General features: G+C 35.5%; 1 protein-coding gene across 1 annotated transcript in view; it reads left to right on the forward strand.

The window, feature by feature from the left end:
- The window catches only part of CLYBL (citramalyl-CoA lyase), a 177,078-nt gene that overhangs the window by 144,275 nt on the left and 17,565 nt on the right, over positions 1–15,238 (forward strand). The window contains exons 3-6 of the mRNA XM_087937917.1: positions 5,030–5,218; positions 9,138–9,239; positions 10,947–11,040; positions 12,495–12,662. Of these exons, the coding sequence (XP_087794043.1) occupies positions 5,030–5,218; positions 9,138–9,239; positions 10,947–11,040; positions 12,495–12,662 (553 nt within the window). The remainder of the gene's footprint in view (positions 1–5,029; positions 5,219–9,137; positions 9,240–10,946; positions 11,041–12,494; positions 12,663–15,238) is intronic.

Here is a 15,238-nt window from a genome sequence, read left to right on the forward strand (position 1 = left end):
CCTCCCTCCCTCCCTTATTTCTTTTTCTTTCTGTCCCTTCCTTCCATCCTCTCCTCTTTCTTTGTCTGTCCCTTTTTCTTTCTTTCCCTTTTTCTTTTCTTCTTTCTCTCTCTCTTTCTTTTCTCTCTCTCTCTCTTTCCCTCTCTCAGGCTCACCCCATTGACTTGGTGCACCACTCCACTCAGACTTGCTTGGGCAGGTCCCTCCGGGGGAACGGGCTCAATGGGGTGGACCTGCGGGGCCGGCACCTAGCACACGGCAGTGGTGGCACGTTTGAAAAGTAGAGCAAAGCCAGAGGTTGGTAATTTTTGCTGCAAAGAATCACAAAAGCTTCTGGGCTGTGCACAAGAAGGGACACACATGTCAATGCAATTCAGCAACATAAAATAATGAGATACAAATAAAACATTCAGACTCTACTGCAAAAAATTTCACTTGGGATTTTGGTCCAGTTATACTCCTTCCAATCTCCCTGCCTATCTCCCTGGTTACTGCTTTGAGGATACAATGAAGAGAAACTCTCATGCGATTCACTCTGTGATCTTAGAGGGAAGATAGAAATCAAATACATAAACGTAAATGTTTGGTTGTATGATAGTAGAAAACAGATATTGAATAAAACACTGTGTTTGTATATAGTACATGTTGGTCTCCACATATGGTAACACCCAGCTGGCTTTACCTGTTTATATGTAGGTTTAAGCCTTATTAAATATTTGGATGGGATTCCTCCAGGTAATACCAAAACTAGAGGCAAAGTATTGTTGCCAGAAAATTAGGCAGATAGCTGTGTCACTGAAATTGTGAAAAGACAGAAGTTACTTTTTTTCAAATTAAGGACCCAAAACTTTCCACTAATTGAAATGGTAGGAATGGCAGGAACGCTTCTTTATTCCTCCTCCATTTTTAGCTGGAGCCAAAAAAGAAACTCTATAATTATTTAAATAAAGAGAAGAAAACTATTCCATGGTTTTTCTCTAGCTCATTTCATATGAATGACCCATACACACGGATTATGCGTGGGAAGTTAAAACTATTAAAACTCAGTGCCCTTATTGCTGTTAATGATGAAAACTTGAGATTGAGGATCTAAAAATAATAAAATAGAATAAATGGATGCTGAAAATGACGACAGCTTCTAAAAGTACCAAATGTGCATTCCTTCACAATTTTTGATTGAAGCCTAATAAGAAAATATAATAAAGTAACAGTGTGACTTGGTGCTGCCAAGGAATCGTATTTCCTTTAAAACGGACAATGCTAGAATGCAATGGTTCGATGAAATTTCTATCCTGCACCCAACAGATGGCATGAGCATAAAATCTCTCACAGTAACACATTTTTCTGTTGAACTATAGTGAAGAACAGTAATTTCATTGCTGGTTGGTTATTTTGAGTTGCGTTATAGAAAAGGGACATATTTGAAGATTACCAACAGCAACAGACTGATGGACAGGTTCTCAGTGAAGTGGTTAATCTGTGTCCAAGCTTTGTCACTTGTGATTTCTGGTGGGTGGACAGGGTTCACGACTAGATCATGCTTCTTTATAAAAGTAATTATTTCCACATAGAAGACAAGGTAGTTCAGCAGCATTTAATTGCTTATGTAGTCAGATACTTCCAAACTTAAAAGCTACCTTTGATGAATGATACAGGCAGGCAGACACAAAAGGAGAACAGCTCATTCAGGCTGTTTTCCACCTTTTCTTCCACCTTCTCCAAAACCCTTTCAGAACTGGGGCTTTTATGGCGAGTAGGAGAGTGGAGGTAAGTATGCAAAATGGTATCCCTTTTTTAAAAAAAGTTCATCACCTTTGCTATCTTGACTTCTTTTATCCATCGCAAGTGGACAACACTGCATCAGAACACTGGAGAAGCCCATCAAATGCTTGTATTGTTTCTCTGGGAGCAGGAGATCCATATTGGCAGAGGCCCCTGGAGAAAATATTTTGCCTGTGTCTGTTAAGTCCTGCAATTTGGCTTCTTGTGGGGGGACTAATGCTTCATTTGTGAATCAATTGTGTTTATATTGCAAAGTAGAGTATCACCTGCTTGAAGCTGTTGAAATCTAGCACTAGATGGCATGAGCAGAATGATCTTTTGCAGTGTTTATTGAAGAGTCATCCAAGGCTCTTTGGGGGTTTCTCTAGATCCTCTAAGCCAGGGGTCTCCAACGTATGGGTCACAGCCCACTAGTGGGCCGTGAAGCAATTGCAGCCGGGCTGCAGAAACGGCTGGCAATTGCAGGTGCATGCGCACGTCCTCACTTGCACAAACAACAAGCGAGTGCATGTGCGTGCTCCATTTGTGGGAGCGGCAGGGGCTCATGCATGCTGCTCACCCCAATGGAGTTGTGTGCGCATGTGTTTGCCAGTTGCTCACGTGGAACCTTCTCTTCCCCTCCAACCCCTGCCAGTCTGCAAAATTGGAAACGTTGGGGAACTCTGCTCCAAGTGGTCTACAAAATCAAATATTTCAGTTTGCAAAAAAGTAAAATAATGGCTCTCTTCTCATTATTATTTTTTTGTTAAAAATAGTCTTTTTTTAAATAAAAAATGTTAACATTTAATCGATTTAATATTGTTATTTTTGCGATAGTATAAATAAATAAAATTTGCATATGTCAATTTTAATTAATATGCTAAATGTTGATAAATGTAACCTACACAAACAAAATCCTCCAAAATTTTAAAAAGTGGATAGGTGTCCTGAAAGCTGTTGTACTGTTTTTTTTTAAAGAAACAATGATCTATTTTACTGTTCCTTAAAGCAGGGGTCTCCAACCTTGGCAACTGGAATTCTGGGAATTGAAGTCCGCCAGGCTCAAAATTTCCAAGGTTGGAGAGCCCTGCCTTAAAGTACAATAAATTTTTCAATTCAAGAAGGAAAAATACACCATCTCATAATAATTTTGCATGAATTCATTATGTTCCACATTTCATTGTGCTGGGAGAGTGAGGATACTATTCAAAGGAGACCCCAGTGGAAGTTTGAAAGAAAATCTCCCAGTCCCAGGAAACCACAAAAAAGTGCTCCTAATTCACTAAGAAAGTGCTTAGAAATCTCCCCACCTGAGGCATATTGAAGTAACACAGATAAAATAGATGGTAAACCTCAACAGATGATTGTTGGTAGAGTCAATAAACTTCTTCCTTTTTCACACTTTCTGACGAGGGGCATTGCTTTCTTCTCTCTGAACTTACATTTGTGCCAATATTTGCTCTCATAAATCAGTGCGTGGTAACAGCTGCTTTACACCAGTCTTGTGAATCTCATCCTGATCAGTTCTGACAACTGTAAACTACTGTTTTCTCAGACTTTTTAATGCAGAACACATTTTTAAATCTTTTCTGTCTCTATTTCCAAGGCTGGGTTGAAGTCTTGTTTCAACCTTAATATTTTATGCTGTATTTTTAAATTGTTTTGCCCTAGATACTAGTAAAACACATGACAATTTACTGATCCTATAACTCCAATAATTAATTAATTAATTTTTCATGCCACCCATCTCGCCAATGAGACTTAGTGCCTTGTAATACCAGCTGGCTTAGTGACTGAGGCAGGACTATAACTTTGATCTCTTGTTTTTCTAGCCTGGTGCCTTAACCTAGGCTTCTTCAAACTTAACAGCTTTAAGACTTGTGGACTTCAACTCCCAGTCATGTTAGCTCAAGAATTCTGGGAGTTGAAGTCCACAAGTCTTAAACTTGCCAAGTTTGAACCACTACACCAAACTGGCTCTGAATAATATATTTTAGTGTTATCTAACATAGTATAATGTGAGAAATTTTGTTTTAACTATAAACATGATTAATCTTTTCATGATTGATATTCAGTTATTAGGATTGTATATTAGCTAATGGACCAAGTTAGTTCCTCTGTCCTTGAATTACATTTCCCACCAGTACTTGGCCAAGGTTAATGAATAATGAAGATCAATCATGTATGAGCCAATCATATTTTTTATTAGATCAGTAAGCATCACGATCCCTTTATAAAAAAGAAAGTCTCTTTCAAGATGATTTTGACCTCTGTGCTATCTGTCTGTCTGTCTGTCTGTCTGTCTGTCTGTCTATCTATCAATCTATCTATCTATCTATTTAATTTTTTATGATAACACTATGGAAATAGCCATCTATTTATTTTATTTATGTATTTGTTAAATTTATATGGCTTCCCATCTCTTGATAGATGACTCTGGGCAGTACTCCACAAGCAATAAAACTACATATTAACAATACACAGATACGACAAATATAAAAATCACATTTAAAGTATCATAAAAACAAAGATTCTAGATTCTAACTTTTTGGGGGGAGGGGGAAAGGAGTTATTTTCCACCTTAGTGTATAGCTTTAGTCTAGAGAGCAGTTTGATCTGGTGATTAAGGAACCAAGATAGAAACCTGGAGACTGTGAATTCTAGTCTCGCTATAGGCATGAAAGTCACTCTCTCTCTCAGCCCATGACTTCACGCTTGGGTGACAAGCCTGATCAATCAATTCCTGCTGCAACCAAATGGATCCTTAAAAAGTGGAGCCTGCACTTGTGAGAAAATGCTAGGAAGAAAATATATATATATAACCTTAGGATTCTTCAATGGGATTGTCCCATCCAAGTGCCAATTAGATCCAAGCCTGTTCAACTTGTTCAAATTAAAGTGCTCTGCTATGACTCATGAATGGTTGATGAAACACATTAAATTATGGTAAGCCTAATTGCTTTTATTTAAAAAAGAATAGCACCTGAGCAGGTGTGTCCACAATGTATGGTCAAAAAGATCAAGATAACATATATAATGCACATGAAAAAAAAAATAGAATTTCATCATCTTGACTTTTTTGACCACGGCCCATGGATAGCCTTACAACTATGTGATCTAGTCCAATCTTACTATATCATGATCTGTAATGCAGGTGAATTTCTCCATTGTTCACTTAATTAAACTTGATTTTTTTCAAACTTAAGTTCTCAGTAAAACAATGCATTTGATTTCTCTTTATCTTTTTCCAAAAAAAATAAAAAATTAGGCAGAAGCTAGAATAAAAACTGTGGAAGCCCTTGAGAACTTCGACTTTGGTCAGACAGAGAAATGTGTTAGGATCAATTCAGTGTCTAGTGGTCTTGCAGAAGAAGATATGAAGGTCATTTTGAAATCCAAGATTCTTCCTACTAGCCTAATGCTCCCGAAGATTGACAACGTAGAAGAAATAAAATGGGTGAGTTTTATCTGCCATTATCTCAGATAAAGACTTGCGTCCAATTTCAGAAGGGAAAAACAAAATGATATAAAGCAAATATGAAATACTTCTGCTGTTAGTAGTTGATTCAGTTCATCTACGGTATAATTTATCTGTTTTGTTTTGGAATATCAAAAAGTAATTTATCTTCTCTTAAGCAAACACTAAATCAGATTTGAGAATTGTGATGGTTGTCCTATGCAGTTCTGAGACATTGAACATAGTAGACTTTCTTAGCAGGGGAGAACAAATCACATGAATACATTTAAAACTCTATTTTCAAGACCCACAGAACAAAGAGAATAGTTTGTAACTGCAGTTACATTATGTGTGGATAAAAGGAGTTAGATTTAAAAATGCAACATTGATATATTATGATTCAGTTTGGACTAAGTAAAATGAAACAAATCTGTTAAGAATCAGTGCTCCTGTTCATGATACTAACAGCCATGATATAGAATTTATTCTCCATGTTAGAACATATTGGTGGATGGAGGAAGCATTTTACCAACATGTGAAAAAGTTATGGTGGAGATAGAAGGAAAGGTCACTCCCAAGGGCAGCCCAAAGAACAAACAGGAAACTTTTAACTAGTGTTTTTAATTAGGAAAGATATTATTTCCTGTCCAGCCCCCTATGTCTTCCTTTTAAATTGCTGGCAGGTGTGTTTATTTTTCATGATTAACTTTTCAGCCAATAGAAACTGGAGATGTAAATAGTCTGTCAAATTGCATAAGAAAATGCTGAAACGGGCCTAATTATGCTATAATTGTGTTGACTATTGAAGAGGAATTTTCATTTCATTTTACCATATTATTTCTTGAGCATATTATTGAAATCAATCAAGCTTCATTTTACTTTGTTTTCTGAGCCCTGCGTAGGGATGAAGATGAGCCCACATTAAATATAAAATCCATAAAGGAAAAATATGGGGATAAATAGATTCTGAAATTCAAACAGGTGTCCTCATCTAGTCTACACCTACTAGTATTAAGTGGCCATAGGTTCTTTATAATTCTTGCCAGTCAGCAAGTCAGGACAGTATTATCAGTAATAGAGTCTACTTCTTAATTGACTATCAGTGAAAGAAAACATTCCAACATTCAGAAAACTTAATGTCCAGTATGCTCAAACATACTCACAAGGAATCATTTGAGTATTTTATCACATTCAGTGGCTCTTTCAGACAGCAAGATCTACTTTTATAATTGTATTTAACAACTGCTATAAAGAAGATTGGAAACTAATTCTATTTTGTCTCTTTTTTATTTTTCTTTAACTTTTTTCCTTTCTTGCAATTTTAGCTTTCTCTTTTATTTCTTTTTCTGTTCATTTATTTTCTTTACATTGTGTGTGTGTGTATTATATAAAATGTATACTGTACATATAAATACACAAAAAGTATATTTTGTAGATATATAAAAAGTATATGTAAAAAGACAGCAAAATCTAAAGGCCTTTTGCTGATTGAGCAAACAGCAGACTAATGCAATTGAGAACTGGCTGTGCATATTCATATTTGCACCCTATCCAAGGTTTTAGAACAATTCAATAAATATTCACCGGGTGTGAGAGGACTAGACTCTAGTTTCCCTCAGCCTTGATTTTTCCTGGAAGCAGAGCCCGTCTTTCCTTCCCCTACCCTTTCCTAGATGCTCTCCTCTTACTTTGCTTTTAAAACGGCTATTGCTATGGAAAGCTTTTGGCTGTTTATTTTTGTCCTTCATTTTGATTTATGCGAAGCCTAAAACCTGGAGACTGATGCACAACTAAAAGACGGGCTTACTTGTTCCCTTTTGTGTGAGAATCTCTTGCTCTCTCTTTGTCCTTCAGATGGGTACTTGTTTGACTGGCATGGCTTATTGGACTATAACAAGCCTAACTCTGGCTCTTTTGTTGTGGGACAATCCGCCCACAAATCCTGAACAGTGGGCATTCTTCCCAACACACTATCGGGTGTGCACTGGAATTGAAAGAATGGCTAAAGCCTGTGCCTTCATCCCCTCCCCAATCTTTGTTTTCTGCCTCCCCCCTTTCCTTTTTTCCAGCCCTCTCACTGAAATGAACACTTTACCAAGCCGGAAACATTTAATTGTCTCCTTTTGAAAAAAATTAATTGAAACTTCTCTACTAGTTGCCTTTTGTATTTGGTGCTAATAGTACTTAAAAGGGGGGGGGGGAAGGGAAGGAAGGAGGAAGACAAAAATAATTAAAAGAGGAAAAAGAAACATTATTAGATCCAAACTTTACCTGATGGTCCCAAAATGCAAGACATAAAGATTTCAGCAGATACATAGAAGTAGCTCTGGGGGAAGGGAGGAGCTTCCATTTTTTTTAACCATTTAACTTAAGAAAGAAGGTCCCATGTAAAATTTAGATTTTTAGTATTAACTAATTCATGCCTGTGAAATCATTAGTGAACAGCTTTGTTTGATTATCACACTGTCTACCATCGGATTTTGGATCTGTGTCCATTTAATTGGAAATCAGGCTATTGGCCCTTACTTCCTTTTCTTGACTTTCTCGCCTTAATTCCTTACATTCTGGGGTTTACTAGTTTTTTGAAAAGATCGGAAAAGCAGCGGCAGTGGTGACAATGATGACTGTGCGTGAAAAAGAGGGAAGGACGGAGAATATACAGAAAAAATGTTTTGATTTATTTTGACCTAATGTAAAGTTACTGCCAAGTGCTTAGAACCCTTTTCAAGATGCTGTGGTTCTATTTTCCTTTTGCTTTGGGGAGGGGTGAAATTGGGGGGGGGGAGCGCTAAAAGGGGAAATAACACCTCTAATCCAGTTTCTGGTAAATAGGCTGCCAGGTTTCAAAATGAGTTTCCTTTATATTAGTCAGAATATTATGCTAAGCCTTAAGCATTAGTTTTTTTATGTTGCCATAGCAGCCTTATTCCTGCAGGGTTGTGACCTGTGATGATTACAGTACAAAGCTTACAGGGACTTGAAACCCCCTTTGAAGATGAAAAGTCTTTGATGGTTTATATTTATGCAAATCTCTTAGATATGATTTACCCAACTGAGACTGAATGGAGAGATGATTAAAATTCCCTTTCCCTTTGATAGCCATTAATGGTTAAATATTCCTTAAATATAAAAATGATGCAAGATTTTCCCCCTTCTTGTCTTTATTGACTAAAATTTACTTAGCATACCTGTGATATATTTATCTCCCCACACATTGCTAGATCTGGACAGACATAATAGATTTACAATATACTGCGGTAGTTTCTCCCCCACCTTCTCTTTTGAAAAGGGAAAAAGAGAAAAAAGAAATCTGTACAAGAGCTTTTGTATGTTCCCAGATGATAGATTTGGGAATCAGGGGTACCCCACCCGCAGCTCAGAGCTAGCTGTGAACTGCTCTCATGGAAAAAATCTGAAAGCTTTGGTCTTCAAAGAATTAAACTTCCTTTTTAAGGCCCTTCCTAGGTAAGCTAAAAATTATGAAGAAAAGGCCTCCAGGACAAAGGGTAACAGGGCCGTGATGAATAATGTGGATGCCACTTTGGAAGGCTGGAAAAAATATACAGGCACATGTCAGTGTCAGACATGAAAGAAAACAGAATGTCAGGTATATCACTCCTTCCTTGTTTTACAGTTCTGCTTATTTGCATTTAACAAAGGCAGAGTGATGATAGGTGTTAGGCAAATATGTATGCAGTTAAACCTGTACTGCTGAAAACATAAGAGTAGTGCCAGCATTCTTCAAGATAGGCCTATAATAACAGACTGAAAACACAGGGGCAGAGAGTTGGACTGGCAGTCTGGGCTCTAGATTGTCTGCTTGGTTGGTCTGCAATTTTGTGCAAAGAAATTTCAGGCCATTTTTGTAGAGGTTTTAAAAATCCCAGGCCCTAATAGGTCCTCTCTGTAATGTTCCTAGTTTATAGAGAAATGTGCGTGGCACTTACAAGGCCGAACACTCGTAGAGCCGATCAATTTCATTCCTTTTGTGGAAACTGCAATGGGTTTGCTCAATTTTAAGGTAAGAAAGATCTGTTTAATTTAGCATGCCTGAATAAACTCGTAGGCTTATAGATTATACGTTCCATTAAATAAATAACACCACCATAACAAGGAATGGGAAAGAAGCCAACTATTATGTTTTTAAATTATATTGCTTTCATATTTTATATAAATCCATTCATTAGCCCTAATTATTCAGCTTTACATGACATAGATGCATCTGACATAACTGCTTTCTTCTGTACTGCTGTAATTACTTTAAGCTAGTCAGTATTAATGCACCGAATAAAAGAACGCAAGTCTCAAAAATAGCCCCAAATAGCTAAGAATGTTTCTAAATATTCCAAAACTATCATGATTTATTTTCTCTCATTTGCCTTTGAATTTTAGGCATTATATTAAATACTTTAAAAGAATTTTAAAATGAAGTTGAAAGAATATTAAAGATTTTTTTCTCCAATATTCTTTCTTGATTTTTTTTTTTAATGTACATGCTCAGCCGGCCCTAAGAGTTTAAAAAAAAATTCATGAGAATTTCCAGGCTGAAATATCTGCATGACATTACCATGTGTACAATCTCTTTCTCTCCTTGGCCCCAGAAATTCATTTTCTACCTCCTCCCCCATGTCAGTAGTGATGAATGCATGCAGATAGCCTATTTTTGGCATCCGGCCCACAGTTTTCTATGGAAGAAAGATATTAATGCTGAAATTGAGTGCAGCCCAGTCAAGCCAAGATTTCTTGTAAAAGTTTGGTATTATTCGAAGGAGCTGCTGGGAGGCCCTTGTGGCTGGTGTGTTAATAATATAAATCCCAGTTTCAGATATTTCTTTTTCAATATAGGTGAAAGAAATACTAATTTTACATCTTAATGCAAAAAGTTAAAGTACTTCCTCCTCTCTTTTAATTATGCCTTTCCTCAAAAATGAAACCCAAAGAAAAAGAAAGATTAAATTCTGCCCTGAAAAACATCAACTATGATTTCCTAGGAGTTGTTGAGAATAAAGTAGCATATCTGCTTATGAGTATTGTTTAAAATAATAAATACAAGCATCTGAACTTATTTTAGTACTGGTTATTCACAAGAAGACTCTTGCCAGCATTGCATTATTGCTGTCTACCAAATTATATTTCTAAATAAATAAATATTTTATTATTCAAAGCTTGCAATGATACTGGGATTGTTGCATTTAGAAAATCCCCAAGGTATCATTTGCTTTTCAAATGATTTGCTATGCTACTTGTTGCATTTTATATCTCCTGTAATCATATTAATTTGAAGATATCCAAAGAGCATCAGTTGATAACATACCATATGCTGCCTATTAAATTGTGAGTAGTTGCAATCTCCATCTGTAATGTATTAAACCAAATATGCTTCAGCTGTGTTTCTTTGCAGTACTAAATATTTTGGAATCTTTTAAAAAGTTCCATACTGTAAACACTGTGTAGTGATTTTTTATTTTTTATTGCTTTATTAAATCCCAAAGTAGTTGCCTCATTGGAAAACTTTATCAGAAAAACCAGTAAGGAAATATTATATTCTGCATTTTAATTTTAATTATACTATGTTTTTGCATCCAGAAATGTATGTATTTTTTAATTGGTGTGTGGCTATCATTTGTTATTATTTTAGAATAAGGAATATAGTAAAAAGTATATTTTTATTGCAAAACTAATTTTTGAAATGCTGCTTCTTATATTAATATTTGTGTTGCACCTAAAGGCTGTTTGTGAAGAAACTCTGAGAAGAGAACCACAGGTTGGCCTTCATTTAGATGCTGTGGTATTTGGAGGCGAGGATTTTCGTGCCAGTATAGGTATTTCCTTTTTTAAAGAATATGTTAATTCAGTAGTAGTTATAATACTCTATTCAATGTTATCATAAACCTACTGAAATCAACAGTAAATATATTTGACTATATCTGAATGTAATTCTATGATAAACATTTAGATTATCTTTATAGGCTAAAGAGTACTAGAATTAACTAACCATTTTGTAATTTTTGCAAAAAAAAATAATAGGAAATTCTGTTTACTGGCTCATAAAAAATAATACAAGATTTTATGGGAGAAGTTAATAAGGAAACCATCTCTTTATATGCAAATTTAACATTTTTAAAAAATCTTGAAGTAATGTTAGTGTATGATGTAATATTTTGGTGTATGAACTATAAACTATTCTTAATATTTTAGCAATCTGTCATTATTTGCATGTCTGTTTTATTGCACACATCTTAACATATGTGCTTGCTGCCTGGGGATACAAGAGTTGTAGACCAAGACATAAGGAGGGTACCAGATTTTTAAAAAATGCCCTGGGCAAATAATTTATTTTTATTGCCTCTGTATCTTCAGATGCTGTTTATCATTTTTCAAAAAGTAAACAAGGTCAGCAGCTTTTCTTTTTATTATTCACTTATGGCAGGTGCCTGTGAACTGTATTGCCTAATAAGAACTCGTGGATTATGTCCCCACAATGCAGGATTTTATATTTAATTGACTATAGCTTGAGGAATTAACTCAATTTCCTAGATCCATACTGAGTTATAAACTTATCATGTTAGGTACTTTCCACACACACTAAGCCACAAACTACACAGTCACATTCTAGTCTGACATGTAGACCCAACCTCTGAGCAGAATGTAGTTTAAAATCAGCCTTTCCAAAGGAAAGGAACTCAATATATAATGATGAATAATAAGATCTTCAGTAGGTCTCTTGTGAATGCTTCAAAACAAATCTCAAATATTCCACTTAAGGTATTAAATATAAACATTAACGTTTAATGTTTTAAAAGTTAAAAATTTAAATTTGAATAAATTATATGAGAAATTAGTATACTTGCATAAGTGTAATATATATAACCAAAAAGTTTCCTTGTGATACCAAAAGAGCAATTATAGATGCATTTTGTGGCACTACTCTGATTAAACGAGTTCAGCAATATTTAAGGATATTTTCTTAAAGTTTGTGTATGTTTTATTATATCCATAACTGTAGTGGGCCTTTTTAACAAATAAAAATGAAAAGCAAAAATGAAGCAAAAATGAAAATTATTAAAAAGAGACGTAGTAAGAAATAATAGGCTTTTGCAGAAAGCCAGGTGTCTGTGAGTTGAATACCATTTCTTAAAAATTGTGATCACATAACGATCTCTTACTGTCTTTCTTTTGCAAATCAAAAACAAATTTATTCTTAACCAAAGCTCTGTTACAAACATTTATAATATGAGAATTAAATTTTTATCCGCAATGTGGTCTTTCATTTCAGGATCAACAAGTAGTAAAGACACTCATGATATTCTTTATGCACGGCAAAAAATTATTGTCACAGCAAAGGCTTTTGGCTTGCAGGCCATAGACCTCGTCTATATAGACTTCCGGGATGATGATGGGCTACGTCAGCAATCAAAAGACGGTGCCTCAATGGGTTTTACTGGTATGCCTTTTAGTTAATATTTCAAATACATTAATCTTCTTCTTAATTCTAGACAAGATACGATACTGGAGAGTTTGCTTCATAGCTTAAGCCTACTTGGTGGATGGTCAAAGAAGTCTGAATGTTACAAACTTTTCAGAATTTATGCTTGTAAAACAGCAGATGAAAGACTCAAGGTGGAAAAATTAAGCCCTTAAAATTCTTTCAACGTATCACACCCTGGTGTCATTCTTTTATTAGCAAAAGTACAATATAAACAATACGTAGTCTCCTGCCCTTTACCATTCAGGCGAGACATAATCTTGGCCAAAAATCTGGGCACATTCCGTTTTCCCATTCAGTGAGCCTGCAGGCATACATTTATGCTCAAAAATTTTCCCACCGCACTTTGAATGTCAAGATGCTTTAAAAGTCTTTAGCTGATTTGAGGAAAACTTTCCCCTATATACAAATAGCTATTATAGATTCAATTTAATAATTGGGGGGGAGGGAATCTTGAGAGCCAGCATTTTAGTATGAAGTATATGAGAAACCCCCACCCCCACCCCATATGCTAATTCGGCTTTGATAGCTATTTTCTTGTCACTCTTCTCTGTGAGCTGCTATCCTGTATTCTGACTTGTTTCCCAGTAATTGCCTGTTCACCTGATGACACCTACGGGAACTGGCAAGACGGCACAATCAAGCAAGCTTCTTACAGCCAGCCACTGTAACCTAGGCATTTCACCCATGATTGGTACACTAGATCATACAAGCACCCCTGTGAGATGTGACACATAACAAAGATTGCAGCTTCGTGATAAAAATCAGCTACTTAGCTCACACATGCAGCCTTTAATGTGCTTTCAAAAACAACAGCACCAACATTGCAGTGAAATATTTCATTTGCTTTAGATAGAAGATATGCAAGTTTTAATACCAGGGAGTTCTTAATCTAATAAGAGGCCAGCTTTAAATGAAAAGATCTGAATCCAGACATGATATCTTGTTGACTTCTGGGAGAATTAAACTGAAAGAATTGCCAGAATTGCTAGGTGGCATGGAGAATACTTATCCTTAAAAACACAGAAACCAAACACACACACACACACAATTTGTTTTCCTTTCTTCTAAATAAGAATTTAGAAAAAGAATCAACCAATGAATTGATTACTTGCAAAATATGTGCATGTTTCCCACTCACTTGATTCAATTTTTTTTGCTAGTATTGTTTTATAGCAAAAAGATAAAATTAGAATTAGAAGAACTTTATTGTCATTGTACAAGTACAACGAAACTGTGGATGCATCCAAGCAACTGTTCGCAATACAATAAAACCAAAGCACTTAAAAATGAAGATAAGAAAAATAGACTAACCACGTCTCCATTTGCAATTTGAGAGTACAATATCTACGAATATACACAAAATATACATCCAACACTGACTGTAACGCTTAGCCGAGTATAATACACAAGAGATGGATTGTACTGTAATATGTTATTATAAATCTGAATTGGGGTATTGAAAATCTCCTTCAAGTTAAATTTGACTTCTATGTCTGTACAGTTCTCTTGACAACCAAGTGTTTTCTCATTGCCTCCTTCCAGTCTGTGCTCCAGCTTTCTAATCACTGATGGTCACCATTAATCAGAACTTCTGAACATTTCAAGATTGGTCCCAGTTAGCTAAGGATGTACTCGCGCTCAAATTACTTTTCCTTCTTTGAAAAACTGGAAAAAGGACTGTTCACCTGGATTAAAACCACCTCAGTCATAACTAATCTGATATTTTTTTAAAAAAAAGGAGTGGCCCATCGTAATGATTTTTTTTTCAATTTCATTTTTGTGCAAACATTAGCATTTGCTGTTACTGAAGTAAAATGTATATATTTTTAACACATGATGAGTATTTCCTATTGATATTAGTTTGCTTTTCTTGTTGCTGTGTTATTACACAGCAGCTGAAGAATTTCCCCTATGCAGTTTAAAGCATTTCAGCTTGACCCTACAAACCTTATTCCCTTATCATATTTGTTTATAGCCAAATTACAACCTTTTACCAAACAAACCATTTTATAAAAATGGGTTCAATCATTATTTAAAAGAAGGTTGGATCTTCTAAATAAGATCCTATCTTATTTGAGAGGCCACTCAGAAGTTTGGTAGCTACTTTAAAGAATTCTGCTATGGGTATATGGCCAGGATTGAATTTTTAAAGAATAAAACACTCTTCCAAATTCAGTGCTACCTGTATGTGAATAGATGATTTACAGGCACAATGGCTTGGGTTATCAACATACCATTTTCATCATGTGAGCATTTTTTTTTAAAAAAAGAGCTTCATCAGTTTTAAAATTCAGCTGAAGAGAAGATTGGTTTTGCCAACCTGGTCAAATGGGAAATGTGAAATTAAAGTATGGAGCTGTGAGCAGGAAGAAAATTCTGCAACCCATCAAACCAAAGGATCTTTACTTTCCAGAAGAAGGAAATAGCAAACCATTTTTATTGTTGCTTATTTGTAAGAACGTGGCTGAACCATTCAAATAAGTTCCAGGCATATACTATGGATTGAATGATGATGAATGATTAGTGTCACT

Source organism: Pseudonaja textilis, chromosome 8 (genome assembly GCF_049901715.1).
Source record: "Pseudonaja textilis isolate UNSWEBS1 chromosome 8, rPseTex1.2, whole genome shotgun sequence".
Lineage (NCBI taxonomy): Eukaryota > Metazoa > Chordata > Lepidosauria > Squamata > Elapidae > Pseudonaja > Pseudonaja textilis.